Here is a 14,972-nt window from a genome sequence, read left to right on the forward strand (position 1 = left end):
GCATTCCCGACTTCACACCAACACCCACCAGCAGCCCTGCCAGGAACCTTGGGGCCTCTCGGGAGCCCCAGCAAGCGGCCTCGGGGAGCAGCCCGGGGCTGCGCGTGGGCCCCGCTCCTCCGGCGCGGTGTGGGCGAGGGGAGCGGCGCCCCGAGCGCACCCAGGCGCCCGACGCCGCCCAGGTCTGCGCCGCTGATAGTGCCAGGCGGGCGACGGTCAGTTACCAGGGATCGAGGCGGGGGAGTGTGTGTGTGGTGTGTGTGTGTGTGTGTGTGTGTGTGTGTGTGTGTGTGTGTGTGGCGGGTGGGGGGTCCCTGCGTTCCCGGGAACCTCCTCAGCCCTCCTACCCGGCCTGACTCCTCCTCCTCCAGGCGCGGGGCTCGTGCCCGCCACCGCCGGCGCGCACCGCGCCTCCGCCCGCGTCCCCCCAATTTCCCCCCCGCCCCAGCTCCTGTCATCGTTTCCCCCCTCCTCCTCTTCCTCCTCCTCCTCTTCCTCCTCCTCCGCCCATCACCGCCACTACGAACGCCTTCGCCTCCTTCTACACCTCGCGCCGCCGCCGCCGCCGCTCCTAGCGCTCCTCTCCGGCTTCCACCAGCCCATCGCTCCGCTCCACGCTCGCTTGGCTGCTGCAGTCTCTCTCTCTCTCTCTCTCTCTCTCTCTCTCTCTCTCTCTCTCTCAAGTTTCCTATCTCGTCAAGATCAGGGCAAAAGGAAGAAAACACCGAATTCTGCTTGCCATTTCAGGTAGGGTCGCACACGTTGGTCCCGATAGAGACCCTTTCCCGTTTGTCTTTGCCTCGCGTGCATGCCTCATCTCCCCCCCACCCCACTTTCAGAGGCTCCCTGGAAACGGAGGCGGCTCAATTCCCCCACCTTCCTCCTCCCCAGCGCACTTAAAAAATAATTTCGATACTTATCACCAGAAGCATATTTGCAACTACAATAAAATCCAGGACACCTGCTCGGCAGCACGTTAGCCTGGCTCTTTTATAGTCTTCAACTTTGCACACTGTGATTACCGCTGCCTGCCTGGCTGGTGTTTGCTGCCGGAGCCTCACGCGCCTTCTCTTATTGTGATCCTCGGCTCCGGAGCAGCTGTCAAACGCGTCGTTTCGCAGCACTTGATCCGAACCCGGCTGCCTCTGAGACTTGGTCTTGGGCGACCGTGGGTGGGCAGGAAGGGAAATTATTTTATTTTGTTAAGGAGAGTGAAGAAACGAGGACGTGAGGACCGCAGTTCACTGTAATGAAAAGAATAATTGCAAAAGTGGGCTGCCTGCCCCTAGCTTTTCCCGCTGAGGTTGCGGAGGTGGTCTTGGCTGAGGGGGTTGTGGCGTGAAGTACCCATCTCTCCTCTCCTTTCCTCCCCTCCCGTCCAACCCATTACCTTTCCAGCTGCTGTCAGTTTAAAGTCCAGGGTGTTATTATTACATGTGTGCGCAAAAGAGTGTTTGCTGACGATGAGGCTGGGGGACGTTCCTGGCAGAGAGAAGTCTGATTACTTGGTCATCTTGCTGTTAAAGAAAGAAAGAAAGAAAGAAAAAAAGAAAGAAACAGAAAGGAAGAGGGTGGGGGTAGGGGTCGATAAAAAAGAAATCGTCTCTCAATCATCAAGTCCTACACACAGTCCAGGAAGTAATCTCCATAGCTTTAACACGAATCCCTAACTAAAAGGATATTCTTTGGGGTTACTTGGATAGTGGAACTGAAGGCAATTTTAAGTGTATTTTGTTTTTTCTTCCATGGCTTTGTAAAGAGCGGCGGTGATGAAGACAAAATTGAACATCTACAACATGCAGTTGCTGCTTTTTGTTTTCTTGGTGTGGGACCCTGTCAGGTGAGATATTTATTGTATTTGACTATTTTAATTCAGGGTAAAGATGTGTTTCTTGTATGCCATTAATGCTTTTGAAAATCAAGGGTGTCTTAAAGAATTATTTCTCAGAAAAGGGGGTGTATGGGGAAAGCGAACTATGAAGTAATAGACTAAAAACTTCACTGCTTCTCGTCCTTAGTGATAAGATCCAAAAGCAAACAGAAACATTTTCCATGCAGAACATTCACAGAAGAAAAGAAAAACCTTTCAATGGCATATTCCTACAAGGAATTGAAGTGATTAATTATAGGCACTTATAATATAACACCAGGATTCGATAAGGAAGCCAAGTTTTCCTTCAAGCTGACAGAAAAGTACCAGCTAAGTGATTTGAGTGTTAACTATTTTTTTTTCATTTTTCCTTTCTTTCTTTTAATGGTATGGCTCCTTTAGTCACCATAGAAAACCCAAATGATGTGTGAGTCTTAAACCTCTAGGTGGAGGTAGTATACAACTTCACAATCACAAACAACAAAACAAAAGCTAGATTTATTCATCATCAACTTTTTGCATTACTAAAATTTTTTTCTCAAATGCTAACAGTCAGGAGTACTGATTTAAAATATGTAATGAATTTTCTTTTGCCTACGCTATAAAAACATGAAATTAATTTTTATTGCTTTCAGTAACTTCATTTTATTTTGCAGTCTTTCCTGATTTTCATCATCAGTGGACATCTTTTCTTTAATGCCTTTAGGATATGATTCTCAAAATACCAAAAGACTTAAGATACAAGTTTTATAAGAATGTTCTCATAACTATTTATTTTTAAAAATCTAATAAGACTTTATTATACCTTTATTTCTCTTTTAACTTTTTATTTTATTGTCCAAGTAATGGTCAAAGTATGAAAACATTTCTTAGAATTGAGACGCCATCTATCTCATAAAGTCTTGTTTTTATTTGGAAAATATCTACTAATTTAATGACTGCATATTGATTTGAGAAAGAAAATATAAAATGTGATTAAAAACACTTTCAAATGAAAATCTCTATGTGGAACTTTATGAACATCTTAGTTATTGGTTTTAAAATTAGCTTAAGTAGGCAATACAGAAACTTTTGAGTCTAGAGGGTATAAAGTAATACAGTTATTTAATTTGTAGATGTTTATCTTCATTTCGATATTTTAATATTTTTTCTGCTCTGAAGACAATATTTGTTTGAGGTTGGTTACCAGTTTTTGATGTATCATGACTATTTATAGCTACTAGGTCTGTAATCATTTAAATGCAAATGGACACTTTCAATAATATTTTATACAATGCACCTTGATCAGAATGTAATTACACATTGTCTTTTATTTTAAAACAGTGGAAAATCCATGATCAATTAATAATCATTGAAAATCTCAGTGTTTAACCATACTTCTCTCAACTAGTTTTCTGTTCTATATTTGACCAGTAATGCTTATGCCAGTATTGTATTCTATTATATAAATGATTCTTTTTTGGGGCCAGTAATTTAAATCTCTGATTCATTCTGAGAAAAAAAAAAAAGACAATGAAAAGGGACATTCTGTTTTATACATTTAGTTGCTTCTGCAACAAATTGCTGCATGTCACAGAATCAGGTGTTTGGCTTTATGATGCAGAAATAATGGAGAAAATCTCAATTTCTAAAGCTTTTCTGGTGATATTTTAAGACCATTTGTTCTTTCTACAAAATTGTCACCAAAACAAAGTAACTAGGCATTTTAATCTTTACAATATTGCTCTTCTCAGAGGCCAATCAGGAAGAACTAGGCTCTAAGGATCTCTGCAGCTGTGTATGTGTTGCTGATGCTTTCAGAGCCCACCTCCACCTCCTGGCTACATGGAGCCTGGCACATAGCCAGTGGAGTTTCCCTGATGCCTATATTGCACTTGGCCATTGGGTGGAGGTATACCCAAAGTAAGGAAAAATTCCTGATTTAAAAGAGAAAAATACATACGAAAAAGAAAGACACTTATGAGAGAGATAGAAAATATATTTACCTCCAAAAAAGCAATTTAGTTACCAATTAATATTGAAAACAGTTATTTCAGGAGTCTGTTTGATTATTGGAATTTTCTAACTGTAGAATAGCAATACTAATAGTGTTTGCATGTGTTAATCTACAATCATAATATATCCCAGGAGATGGATTTAGAAAGACAATGAATAGTCCACATAAAAGGTTAAAGGGGTAAGAATCTCAAATAATGTTAACATCAAACTTCTGATAATCTATTTAGAATCTATTTCAATTTCATGTTTACCTTTTTTGAAGACATACCGATATTTATAGAAGTTAAAAAAAAGGGAAAACGGGTGGTACTAATAGCTCAGGGAGTGTTAAAATTTAAATTAAGGAAGAAAAGCATGTTGGCATTTGCAAAACACACATATGTATATATATCAGCTTTTAAAATTATCTGTTTAGGTTGGTGCTGGCTAACATCCAAGAAGATGAGGCTAAAAATAATATTACCATCTTTACGAGAATTCTTGACAGACTTCTGGATGGTTACGATAATCGGCTTAGACCAGGATTGGGAGGTAAAAATAGTTTTCCTCTTTTAAAACTCTCATAAAATAATGCCTTTAAAAGTTAAGGGTAATATTCCTATTTTAATATATTTTATATATGAATGCATCACTGTATAAATAAAATTATAGAAAATAGAAAGTAAGATATATGAAAAAACATTATCTGTGATTCCTTTTAGACATACATAATGTATTTAACATATCTTTCATAGAATGCCTAAAGTCATATGGAGCCCAGACTTTCTGCGTGAATAGTTTTTAAATTAACTTTCTCACACTTAGAGTATGTTAAAATCTAGCATTATTGAGCAGATACACATATGAAAGTATATTTCATATGTAAAGAAAGTATATTTACTTTATTTGATCATATTTTCATATCAGCTCAGATACACAGAAATAAGGAACATAAAAAATATAAGAATGTAGTGGTTGTATTTTAACAAATACACTTTTTAACATTCTATGATGATACTTCTTTACACTTGCATGTGATAGTTCTAAAATACAGCACAAGTTTGTTGTTCTTGAAACTTTCAAAGACATTTCAGATATATGTTAGATATAGGTCTAAATTTTTGGATTGTGGCACAGTTTGATTTCAAATTTACACATTAATTTTTTATTCAGAAAAATAAATACATTTTTATTCAAAAAGGGAAAGAAAATTTGGCTTGGCTAATTTGTTAAATTTTAATGATCACATTTATCACTTGTTTGTTTCATAATCATTAAGACGTTTAGTTTCACAGTTAATTCAAAATTAAGACAAATTACTTGAACAGTTGATACTAATACAAGATTTATGTAGTTAACCTGGTTATTGCCAGGTTTGGTGACTTTGCAATGCTAAGTTGCTGGAAAAGATTTGTGTTAGTCTGACTACATTCCTGAATACTTATGCAAATAATTCCTTTAAAAATATAAGCTTTGTTTATATATATACATGTTTGGCAATTGTATGCTTTGGATTGTCCATGGGTAAGAAAAAAGTTGGAAGAGACCCAACTGATTCAATAATATGCCATTTAATTTCTATTAGTTTTTGACTTGAATCCCTGAGTGATATCTTACATTTTAAGAGAGAAATCCCAGAGAGGAATAATGTTCACAGGTATGACACATTGTATCCTGAAGGAAGAATTCAGTTGTTTAATATATGCTCAGTTTCTAATAGGAAAAATAAAAAGGAAAAGAATATCAGATTAGTAATTAATATGCCTGATAATCATGAATATAAGGAATTACTATCCAGGTTAACATATGTGGCAATGAACTATTGACCAAACTTGTATAAGTAAGCCTAGTAAGTAAGAAGTAAGGTTCTCATAATTCACAATCATGGTTTAAGAGGCAGATTGCACTAAGGCAGATTTTTTCATAAGGCATAGATTGTATTATTTTAAAATAAATCATCTGCTGTCAAATTTTAAAATATCCAAGTTAGCCTGTAGACTTTGTCTCTTTGAATTTTTACGAGGAATATTCATCCTCTGGGCATATGGTTAGGTAGTAGAAACTACCCGTTTGAGGACTTATGTATTGCCATTGATGTCCTTTTATTTCTTTTGTAAAATCTTGCATCCTTTTTATTTCCAACGCTTGCATTCAAATAGAGATTTACATTACCTTGTTAATTAGGTTAATGCAATACACTAAGTGGCTTTTCTTGAGTTATTCTCTTCCTTCCTCAATCCTCTGATATTGAACATATCTCACAGTCAGGTGAGTCTTCTTTTAGCTTTATACTCCTTTTCATATGTCACTCTCTTCTCTTGATCAAGTGCCAACAGTGGCTCCCCATTTCCTTTGGTAGATGGTGGCAAGGGATAGTGGAAGGAACATATTCCTTGGAGGCAGACAGGTCTAGACTGGAATTCTGCTCCATCCACACACAAAGCTGTACCTTGGCCATATCACCTCTGTTTCTGTGGCTGTGATATAGTTACCTTTAGGGTTGTTGAGTTGATTATATAAACAGAAAGTGTACGCAAAGCATGTGCTACATATTGGCATTTCAATGATATCAATTCTTTCTCTCCTCCCTTAGATTGCTAATTTAACAAGGATTTCTACAGTCTATTTCTCTGGTTTCATTTACCACTTTACCCCACCTCCAATTCTTCCTGCCCTTTCTCTTGATAATTCGTTCTCATCTATTCCTTTGGCTTTTAGTCATATGATCTCCTCTGACTGGAATCATTTTTTCCTCATCCCCTCTGCTTGTCTAAACTCTACCTTTCCTATGAAAATCATCTTAATACCAGTCCTTTTTAGTAAGGATCTTTCTTAAATGAATTGAAGCACCCAGATTAAATTTTCTCTCTTAATTTTTTTTAACCAGTCATTGGCACTATGTCTCCTGGTACATATTATGTGCTATCATGTATGCTTTATTACCATTTTATGTTTCTCTTGTTACCTTATTAAGATTCGAGGCTCATTGAGTCAAGATATTGTATAATAAATCCTCCTTTCTCAGCAACTAAATATTGATTTGCATATTGTGGTCATAAAATAAATGTTGATGCTTGATTAACTTTTCTGTGACCAGCTCATTGTCTGGAAAATGGGACTACCCATATCTGGCTGACCTTTTAGTTAGGAATGTTGAGGTGGTATGTTGAATATCACTCTTAATGAAGAGAACCTTGCTTTAGACTGGAGATTTAGTAAAATCCTGGTTCTGGGGCTAAGCAGTGTGTGACTTTTCAATCGCTAGCCTCTCTGGATCTATATTTGTCATCTGTGAAACAGGATTTCTAATGACTTTCTTAAATTTTTTATGAATATTAAATATGATATATGCAATGAATTTAGCATAGTGACTGGCATTTAGTGGACAGTTAATAAATGACAATAACTAAAAGACTTTGAAGAACTTGCTAAATGTAGTTTCAAGTTTAAATTATTATCATGATTACCGCTGCATCCAACATTTTTAGTCTGAATGCACATATGTCGTTTCAAATAGAAAGCTCAGGGAAATTACCTGTATCATTATTTCCCAGAAATGAATAATAAGGGAAAAATGGGCTCAATTTGATTTTAATGTATCAAACTGAATATCTCTATTGATGGATTATCTAGTTAATTAATCTCAATTACTATGTTCTTTCCTTTACAACTATGATATAAATGAGTACATAGAAAAGAGGAAGCAGTTTTGAACTATGAGTTAGAAAAATTGTTCTTTTCACCTGGCTCTATCATTACTAGCTCTTATTCTAGACATTTTGAGCCTGGATATTTTCTTTGGGAAAATGGGAATAATAGAATTTTATTATGAGAGAAGGAGAGTCCATTGTGATTCATTTATATGACACAGATTATATAATATATTGAGTAAAATATTTTAAGGTATTTAATGATTAATAATAGATCCCTTTAAAAATTTATAAAGACACATGCACACGTATGTTTATTGCGGCACTATTCACAATAGCAAAGACTTGGAACCAACCCCAATGTCCAACAACAATAGACTGGATTAAGAAAATGTGGCACATATACACCATGGAATACTATGCAGCCATAAAAAATGATGAGTTCGTGTCCTTTGTAGGGACATGGATGAAACTGGAAAACATCATTCTCAGTAAACTATCGCAAGGACAAAAAACCAAACACCGCATGTTCTCACTCATAGGTGGGAATTGAACAATGAGAACTCATGGACACAGGAAGGGGAACATCACATTCCGGGTACTGTTGTGGGCTGAGGGGTGGGGGGGGGCGGGGACAGCATTAGGAGATATACCTAATGCTAAATGACGAGCTAATGGGTGCAGGAAATCAACATGGCACATGGATACATATGTAACAAACCTGCACATTGTGCACATGTACCCTAAAACCTAAAGTATTAAAAAAAAAAAAAAAAATTAAGTCAGAGCATGCCCCTCAACTGCTCAGATCCTTGCAATGGTGTCCTATTCATTCAGAATAAAAGCTGGATTTCTTGTGGTGGCCTGCAAGGCCCTCCAAGGTTTTTCTCCCCACTCTTTCTTTAACCTCACCTCACCTCACCTCACACAACTCTCCCTCTTGCTAACATTGCTTCAGTCACATTAGCTTCCTTCCTGCTCTTTGAACACACTGGGATACTCTGTGGAGCCTTTTCCCTGCTTGTATTCTCTTCCCTGGTGTATCCACTGATCTCACCTTCTCAACGAGGTCAACCCTGACCAACCTAATGAAACTCCAACCTGTCTACCCATCAGCAATCCTGATCCCCTTTGCCCAATTCCATTTTTTCTTTGTGCTTCTTCAGCACTTTTAATATAAATATATGTGTGTGTGTGTGTGTGTGTGTGTATATATATATATATATATGTATATAAAATTTATTTATTACCATTATATTAATTGCACATTTTTGTCTCTTTTGCTAGAATGTATGCTCTATGAGGTCAGGGATTTTTGCTTGTTTTGTAGCTTGATTCACTGATATATCTATCCTAAGCATCTAGAACCGTGCCTGGCACATAGTAAGCACTCAACAAAATATCTCTTGAATGACTTTCCATTTTATTAGTTGATTTCATTTTTGTTTTCAGTGTGCCACCATGAAAATGATCAACTAAAGAGTTTACTTCATCCTTAAAATCAATGGAGTGATTATTTAATTATTACACCAGCCTCTCACTAAACACCAACATATTTTGAGTTGATTTCTTGGTGAATTGGGATAATTATTACACCAATTACTCAAACTCCTGACTTACAGTACCTGTGATTCTGCCATGAACTAACTGTGTGATTTTGAGTGGTTCATTTGTCCCATCTATGACTTAATTTACTCATCTGTGAAGTGGGAGGAGGAGTTCCACTGATTCCATTTATATCTCACAGGAATAGTATATGGCTCAAGTACACTGAAATTCTTAAGAAAGTGCAATGTGACGTACAATTGATAGGAATTAGTATTGTTAGGTATAGCAGAGGAGAATTCTTCAAGGAGAATATTATGTTAGAAAGTAATATTCTTTGAAAAACATGTCAAGAAAATATTGGTAGGCAGGCCTTATGCATTTGGTAGTCTTACTTCATTGTGGGCCTGAAAACTTGACCTGGCATTGCCTCAAAATCTTATCTAACGAGACTGTAGATGCAGATTAGCTAGAACTAATAACTGTATCAAGTCTTCTCTTTGTCTTCAATTTAGTCATCAGAGCTAACAAGTCGGGGTACCTCCCATGGATTTTTATATTTCAGAGGAGGCTTTCACATTGTTAAATGAATAAAAGGAGCAACATTTGTCTTTTTGGATCAATTTTATAAGGTCATTGGAAAATTGAATGTGTAGACAGGCCTCATATATTTATGATAGCTGGCATCCACATGATCAAGAGTAACAACTACTAGCTATGACAAGCCTTGGAATCTAAATTATAGATTCAGCCTGGAAAATCTAGATTGAGTATCATGCTTAACTGCATTTTGAAAAGCTGTATCGAGGAGGTTGGCTAGTTAGAACCACCCTCTCCCAACCTGGTACTTTTGTTTTATACTCTGAAACCTTGAAGATGCTTTGTGCTTAAAAATCATGAAAAACTTGAGGTCTGAACACAGACTTAGAGTCTGATGGTCAGCTTACAACTTTACTCTTGGATATTTATCCTTAGGCCGTGGAGAGATGTATGATAACATGTTTCTGTGGATTTTATTACTCCTCAAATTTATAAAAAATGAAATAGAGGCTATTGAGTGGGCAAAAATTAATATCGAAAAATCTGATCTCTCCCAGAACCTAAGAGGAATTCTGACCTCAAAAGAGCATTGTATTACTTCATAAAGTAATGGTTAAGATCAGTGCCTGCTTTTGGATTCTGTTCCTATTTTACATTAACTATATGACTTTCAGCACTTCGCTCAACTTCTCCTTGCGTCAGTTTCTTTATTTGTAAAATTACAAGGCTTATTGGTTTGTTGAGGGCTTATTTTACTTTTTACATCTAATCCCTTTGGACAGTGGCTGGCAAACAGAGTAAGAACTCAATACATGTAGAAATTATTATCGTTATTGTTGGTTCTACTACCACTTCTAGTAGAAATGAAATAGAATACATCAACCCATGTCACATTTAACTTATAAAAGCTTTGACTTCCAAAACATGATAAACTTGGAGCACACAGGATCCAGCTTTAAAGAAAGAAGTTATTTGTGTGTTTCTTATGCATTCAGTCTTATTGTGTGGGCACATCTTCGTACATGAACAAAACCCCTGAAAACAAAACCAATGAAAAAGATGATGTATTTATCTTCACGATTACTATCATGACATATAACAATTTGGCATCATCAATTCAAGGTAATGAATTTGCCTATAGAAGCAAAGCTGTATTTACAGAATAAAAGCTCATTATAAGATATAAATGACGATTTTAGGGACATATTATAAAATTGAAAGCATAGTCACCACCCTAACCTGGGATGTACCAGACACTTCAACAGCAAAACCTCTGAGTCTTGAAACTTTAGAGTATATATCCTGATGCTTGATAACATCATACTTATCTTTATGATTATGGGTGATGGAGACATCAAGAGGGAGAGAACATGCTGAGAGGGGTTTGAGATCTCAGTACATAAAACCGAGGAGGCGAGGGGAAGATAGGGAAAGGTAGGTTGCAAGATGAGTAGAAAGAAGAGAATGAGCTGAGCTGTTAAGTAGTTCTAGTCTCAGATGAAGGCAGAGTAAACTCCAGATGTTAAAGCTTCTGCTTCTTTGAAAAGCTGTGATTTTGGGCATTCTCCTCAATCAGGCAGCTGCAGTCAAGGCTGATGCCGCTTCAGAAGCAAGAGGCAGCTGAGAATCTAGTCTCCCTGCCTTTCAGACTCAGATTCCTGGGGTCTCCTAAAGTTCACTGAGTAGGATAACCTTCAGAATAAGCCTTCCACATAAGAAGATTTCAGAGCCCTTTCATGCTCCGCACGAGATCCACCCACTAGACTGCCTAAAGGTCACAGGGAACACTGCATTTTATTATTTCATGAGTGAGAAAATGAAAATAAATTAGGATGATTTCACACATGTGTAAATAGCTTTTAATAAAAGCGTAAATGACTGATATCAAGTCATTTGTCATTTCCTATTTATTTAAATTTACTTTGTGGGAGGCATGAGGCATTTTCTTGGCTGCCTGAAGTGGGATGCCACTGGGGAGGCTGGAGACTTGTGGACACAGCTTTCGAAGTCAGTTTCTTGAATTTTGTCTGGGGGCTATCCCACTTCTCTCCATGTGGCATGGAAATAGCATGCTGATGGACTTCATCACAGTGCGTGCTAGGTTAAACTAGAAACACGGTAAAGTTAGGTACAGCTTTGTGTGGTGCTTTTTAATATTTTGAGGAATGACTAACAAGCATCTTAGTGTTTTTGCATACACCTCACTGTGTGTTGCTTGCCCACTCCTTGCTGCAGAATGGGACTAAGATAGTCTTCTTAGGAAATAGTTAGGGTGAGGTAGTTTTGCAGAATTTTTTCTCAGTTGGTTGTTTTAACCAGATATATAGCTTGTGAATGTTTCATAGGAAAGGCAGACTGACTACGTGACAGCACTGGTATGCATTATATTAGATAGAAGCACTTTCTCCCCATACAGCAAGTGTCAGGCAAATTCAAGGTGACGTCAGTAAAGTGCATGGCCCAGAAAATATTGCCTACTTTTTTTTGAGACAGAATCTTGCTATGTTGCCCAGGATGGAATACAGTGGACTCAATCTCAGCCCACTGTGGCCTCCACCTCCCAGGTTCAAGTGATCCTCCCACCTCAGTCCCCTGAGTAGCTAGGACCACAGGTGTGTACCACCACACCCAACTAATTTTTAAATTTTTTGTAGACACAGGATCTCACTATGTCTGGTCTTGACCTCTCGGCTTCAAGTGATCCTCCCACTTTGGACTCCCAAAATGCTGGGATAACAGGCATGACCCACTGTGCCTGGCCACTACTCATGTTTTAATGAACTAACATTAGGGCTTTGTTTTCATCTGAAAACATTTTTGGTTAATAGCAGTTGGTTTTTTCAACCATCACTGTTGAGAAGGTGTTGTCCTCAGTCATGATTTTGAGGGATGCTTACTTTGGCTGTTTCAGACACAAGCATGCCTCACTCACTGTATTTTTTCCCCGTAGCACTTCAGCTCAGATGCAGTCAAAGTTTTTCTTTCTCTCCCCCTTACTACACGGTGGATAAATTGGACCATAAGCACGACTGATCCATTTGTTTTAGTGTCCTATTTTGATTGCTACAGATAAATCACCTTGTAGAAATCTATATTGGTAGTGAAGATAGTGAAATGAACAGATTGGCCAGTAAACAATTCACTACTTTTCAGTGTGTTAACATGGAAAGAGTCAAATGAAATTATTCTAGTATTTTGTTCCTTAAAATGTGTATTGAAAGAGTGTGATATGCCAGCCACTCTACTCTGCAGGATCTAAAGACATACAAGGTGTGGTGTTGGTCTCCCTGGAGATGAGGTCCCTCAGGGGGAGATGAAGCATGTATACTGTCATTCTCAAAATAGCTTGAAACCACAGAACACATGGTCCATTGTAAGAACATTCTATTGAAGTTTAGAGAGGTAGGAAATGATTTTTACTTGTACCATTTAACTGGAGTTAGCCAAGTTTTGTAGCTGTAAGTATAACTCATTCATTCAACTGTTTCTTACTAAGGGCTTAGGATTTGCTGGGTACTATTTTAAATGCTGGAAATACTATCATGAGCAAGACCCAGTCTGCATAAATTCATATCACACCATATTTGGCTCGTTCTGGCTTTCATGTGTTCTAGGCACTGGTTTCTTCTTTCTCTTCTTAATTAAGAATTCTGTATAACCACTCTGTGTTTTCTTTATTGAACTTTAAGTATTCTGTCATAAAGGGAAGAGTGATTTCTGGTGTATTTACTGTGAGGCAGATAATTATGATATCTACAGAAGAGTGTAAGGCTCAGAGAGCACATTTTTCTATGTCTGTAGCAGGGATGTCAAGGATGTTTAAGTGTGGCATTCCCAAAAGTACTAAGACAGTGTTCATTCCGGTAGAAACTTCTGGACACTCCTCACTTATCTTCTTTAGAGAAACTTATTTGTTTTGAGCTACACGTGAAAGAAAAAAAACTAGACATGAACAGCAAAATGAAAAACTTATGAAGAGTTATACGATGAGAATTATATTTATTTCTTCTAAATTTTTAGTGTTGTTAACACAGAATTCTGGAAATTTTTGTTTTTAACTTAAAATACCCTCATCCCATGAGGTATAGTCTTATCATTTACAAATAAGGTATTATAAGAATAAAATTAATATTTAAATATTAAATGATTTTATACAGAAGCTCATCAAATTAGGGATATCAACTTATCATCAGATACAGATCCCTTCAAATACTCCACTGGATTTTGCAGTTTAAGTCATTAGCATTAGTGGTAGTTTTGTTATTTTTGTGTTTTTATTATACCTTTTTAAGGTGTAATCTTAATTTGATATATGAGTTAAATCTATTTCACCTTCTCTATGTTCCTTGTTGTTTATTTCAGTATTAAAACATGTCAAAAATTCAAAATGGTTTCACATAATTTTTTTAAATAGTATTCTGTCATGAGAGCATCCATTTAGTAATAAATATTTTTATTAACATTCAGATTGTCACAAGCTTGTTAGCGGAGTGAATGCAAAATATTTCAGGGGTATGTGTGATGCCATTTTCTTGTATAGAAGCATATCAGTATTCTTAGACAATATGATTAATTAGGGCATTAATAATTTGACTTAAAACATAATAAAAAGTAAGATGTCCCTTCTGATATATATAAGTATGCATATAGTATTCATCAAAAAATATACTAAAATAAGGTCATAATATTTTCAAATGTTTGGTGGAGATGGTTAGCAAAGTCTAACAACTTTATGGATATTTCAGGAATATACTGAAATACATGAGTATTTCAATATAATGGGTAGTACAATTGGATTTTGTCTATGAGTAGAGGAATAGAGTTACGTCTCAAAGTTAAGGAAAGTTGAAGGAAGTATAAGAATTACAAATGTCTCCAAGCAGTATTAAAAAGTACATTATTTAGATTATGTTTTATAATGTGACCTAAAATATTTTAGTAAGTATTGGATAGGCATTTGGTTTCCATTATGTTGGCAAAAGGATCAGATGCTTTTAGAATTAGGTATGTTTAAAACTTCCCAGGACATAAAATAACTCCAGACTTGAACTGGAGGAGTTTAGAGGAGGAAGACAAATGTCATGGGGGACTTTTAGAAAGAGATGGAAGATTTCCTGTTTTAATTACTTGTGAAGATTTTAGATTTTGTACAAAAGATGCTGAGTTACTAAGATTTTTTTTGGTTGGAGAGTTCAAATTTTTTCAATTACATGCATTTTTTAAGGGTCATTACAATAGAATTCAGTAAGTTAGCAATAGTCAGAGAATCAGGGTAAATAGAACAAATTCACTGTTATTAGTGTGATTATATAGAGAAACTCTTCAAAATTTTCAAGAAAAAAATAGTGGGCTAAAATGCTACTCAGGTTTGCAAGGAAGATTAAAATTTG

General features: G+C 36.8%; 1 protein-coding gene across 4 annotated transcripts in view; it reads left to right on the plus strand.

The window, feature by feature from the left end:
- Positions 1–459: 459 nt before the first annotated feature.
- The window catches only part of GABRA2 (gamma-aminobutyric acid type A receptor subunit alpha2), a 142,674-nt gene continuing 128,161 nt past the window's right edge, over positions 460–14,972 (plus strand). For 2 of the 4 annotated variants that reach the window (XM_032135385.2, XM_032135386.2), the window contains exons 1-3: positions 460–747; positions 1,760–1,840; positions 4,284–4,399. In XM_032135385.2, the coding sequence (XP_031991276.1) occupies positions 1,770–1,840; positions 4,284–4,399 (187 nt within the window). In that variant the 5' untranslated portion in view covers positions 460–747; positions 1,760–1,769. Of the gene's footprint in view, positions 748–894; positions 1,173–1,759; positions 1,841–4,283; positions 4,400–14,972 lie in introns of those variants that run through there. The other 2 variants (XM_032135382.3, XM_058430171.1) reach the window with 2 other exon arrangements.

Source organism: Hylobates moloch, unplaced genomic scaffold, assembly GCF_009828535.3.
Source record: "Hylobates moloch isolate HMO894 unplaced genomic scaffold, HMol_V3 SCAFFOLD_17, whole genome shotgun sequence".
Taxonomy (NCBI): domain Eukaryota; kingdom Metazoa; phylum Chordata; class Mammalia; order Primates; family Hylobatidae; genus Hylobates; species Hylobates moloch.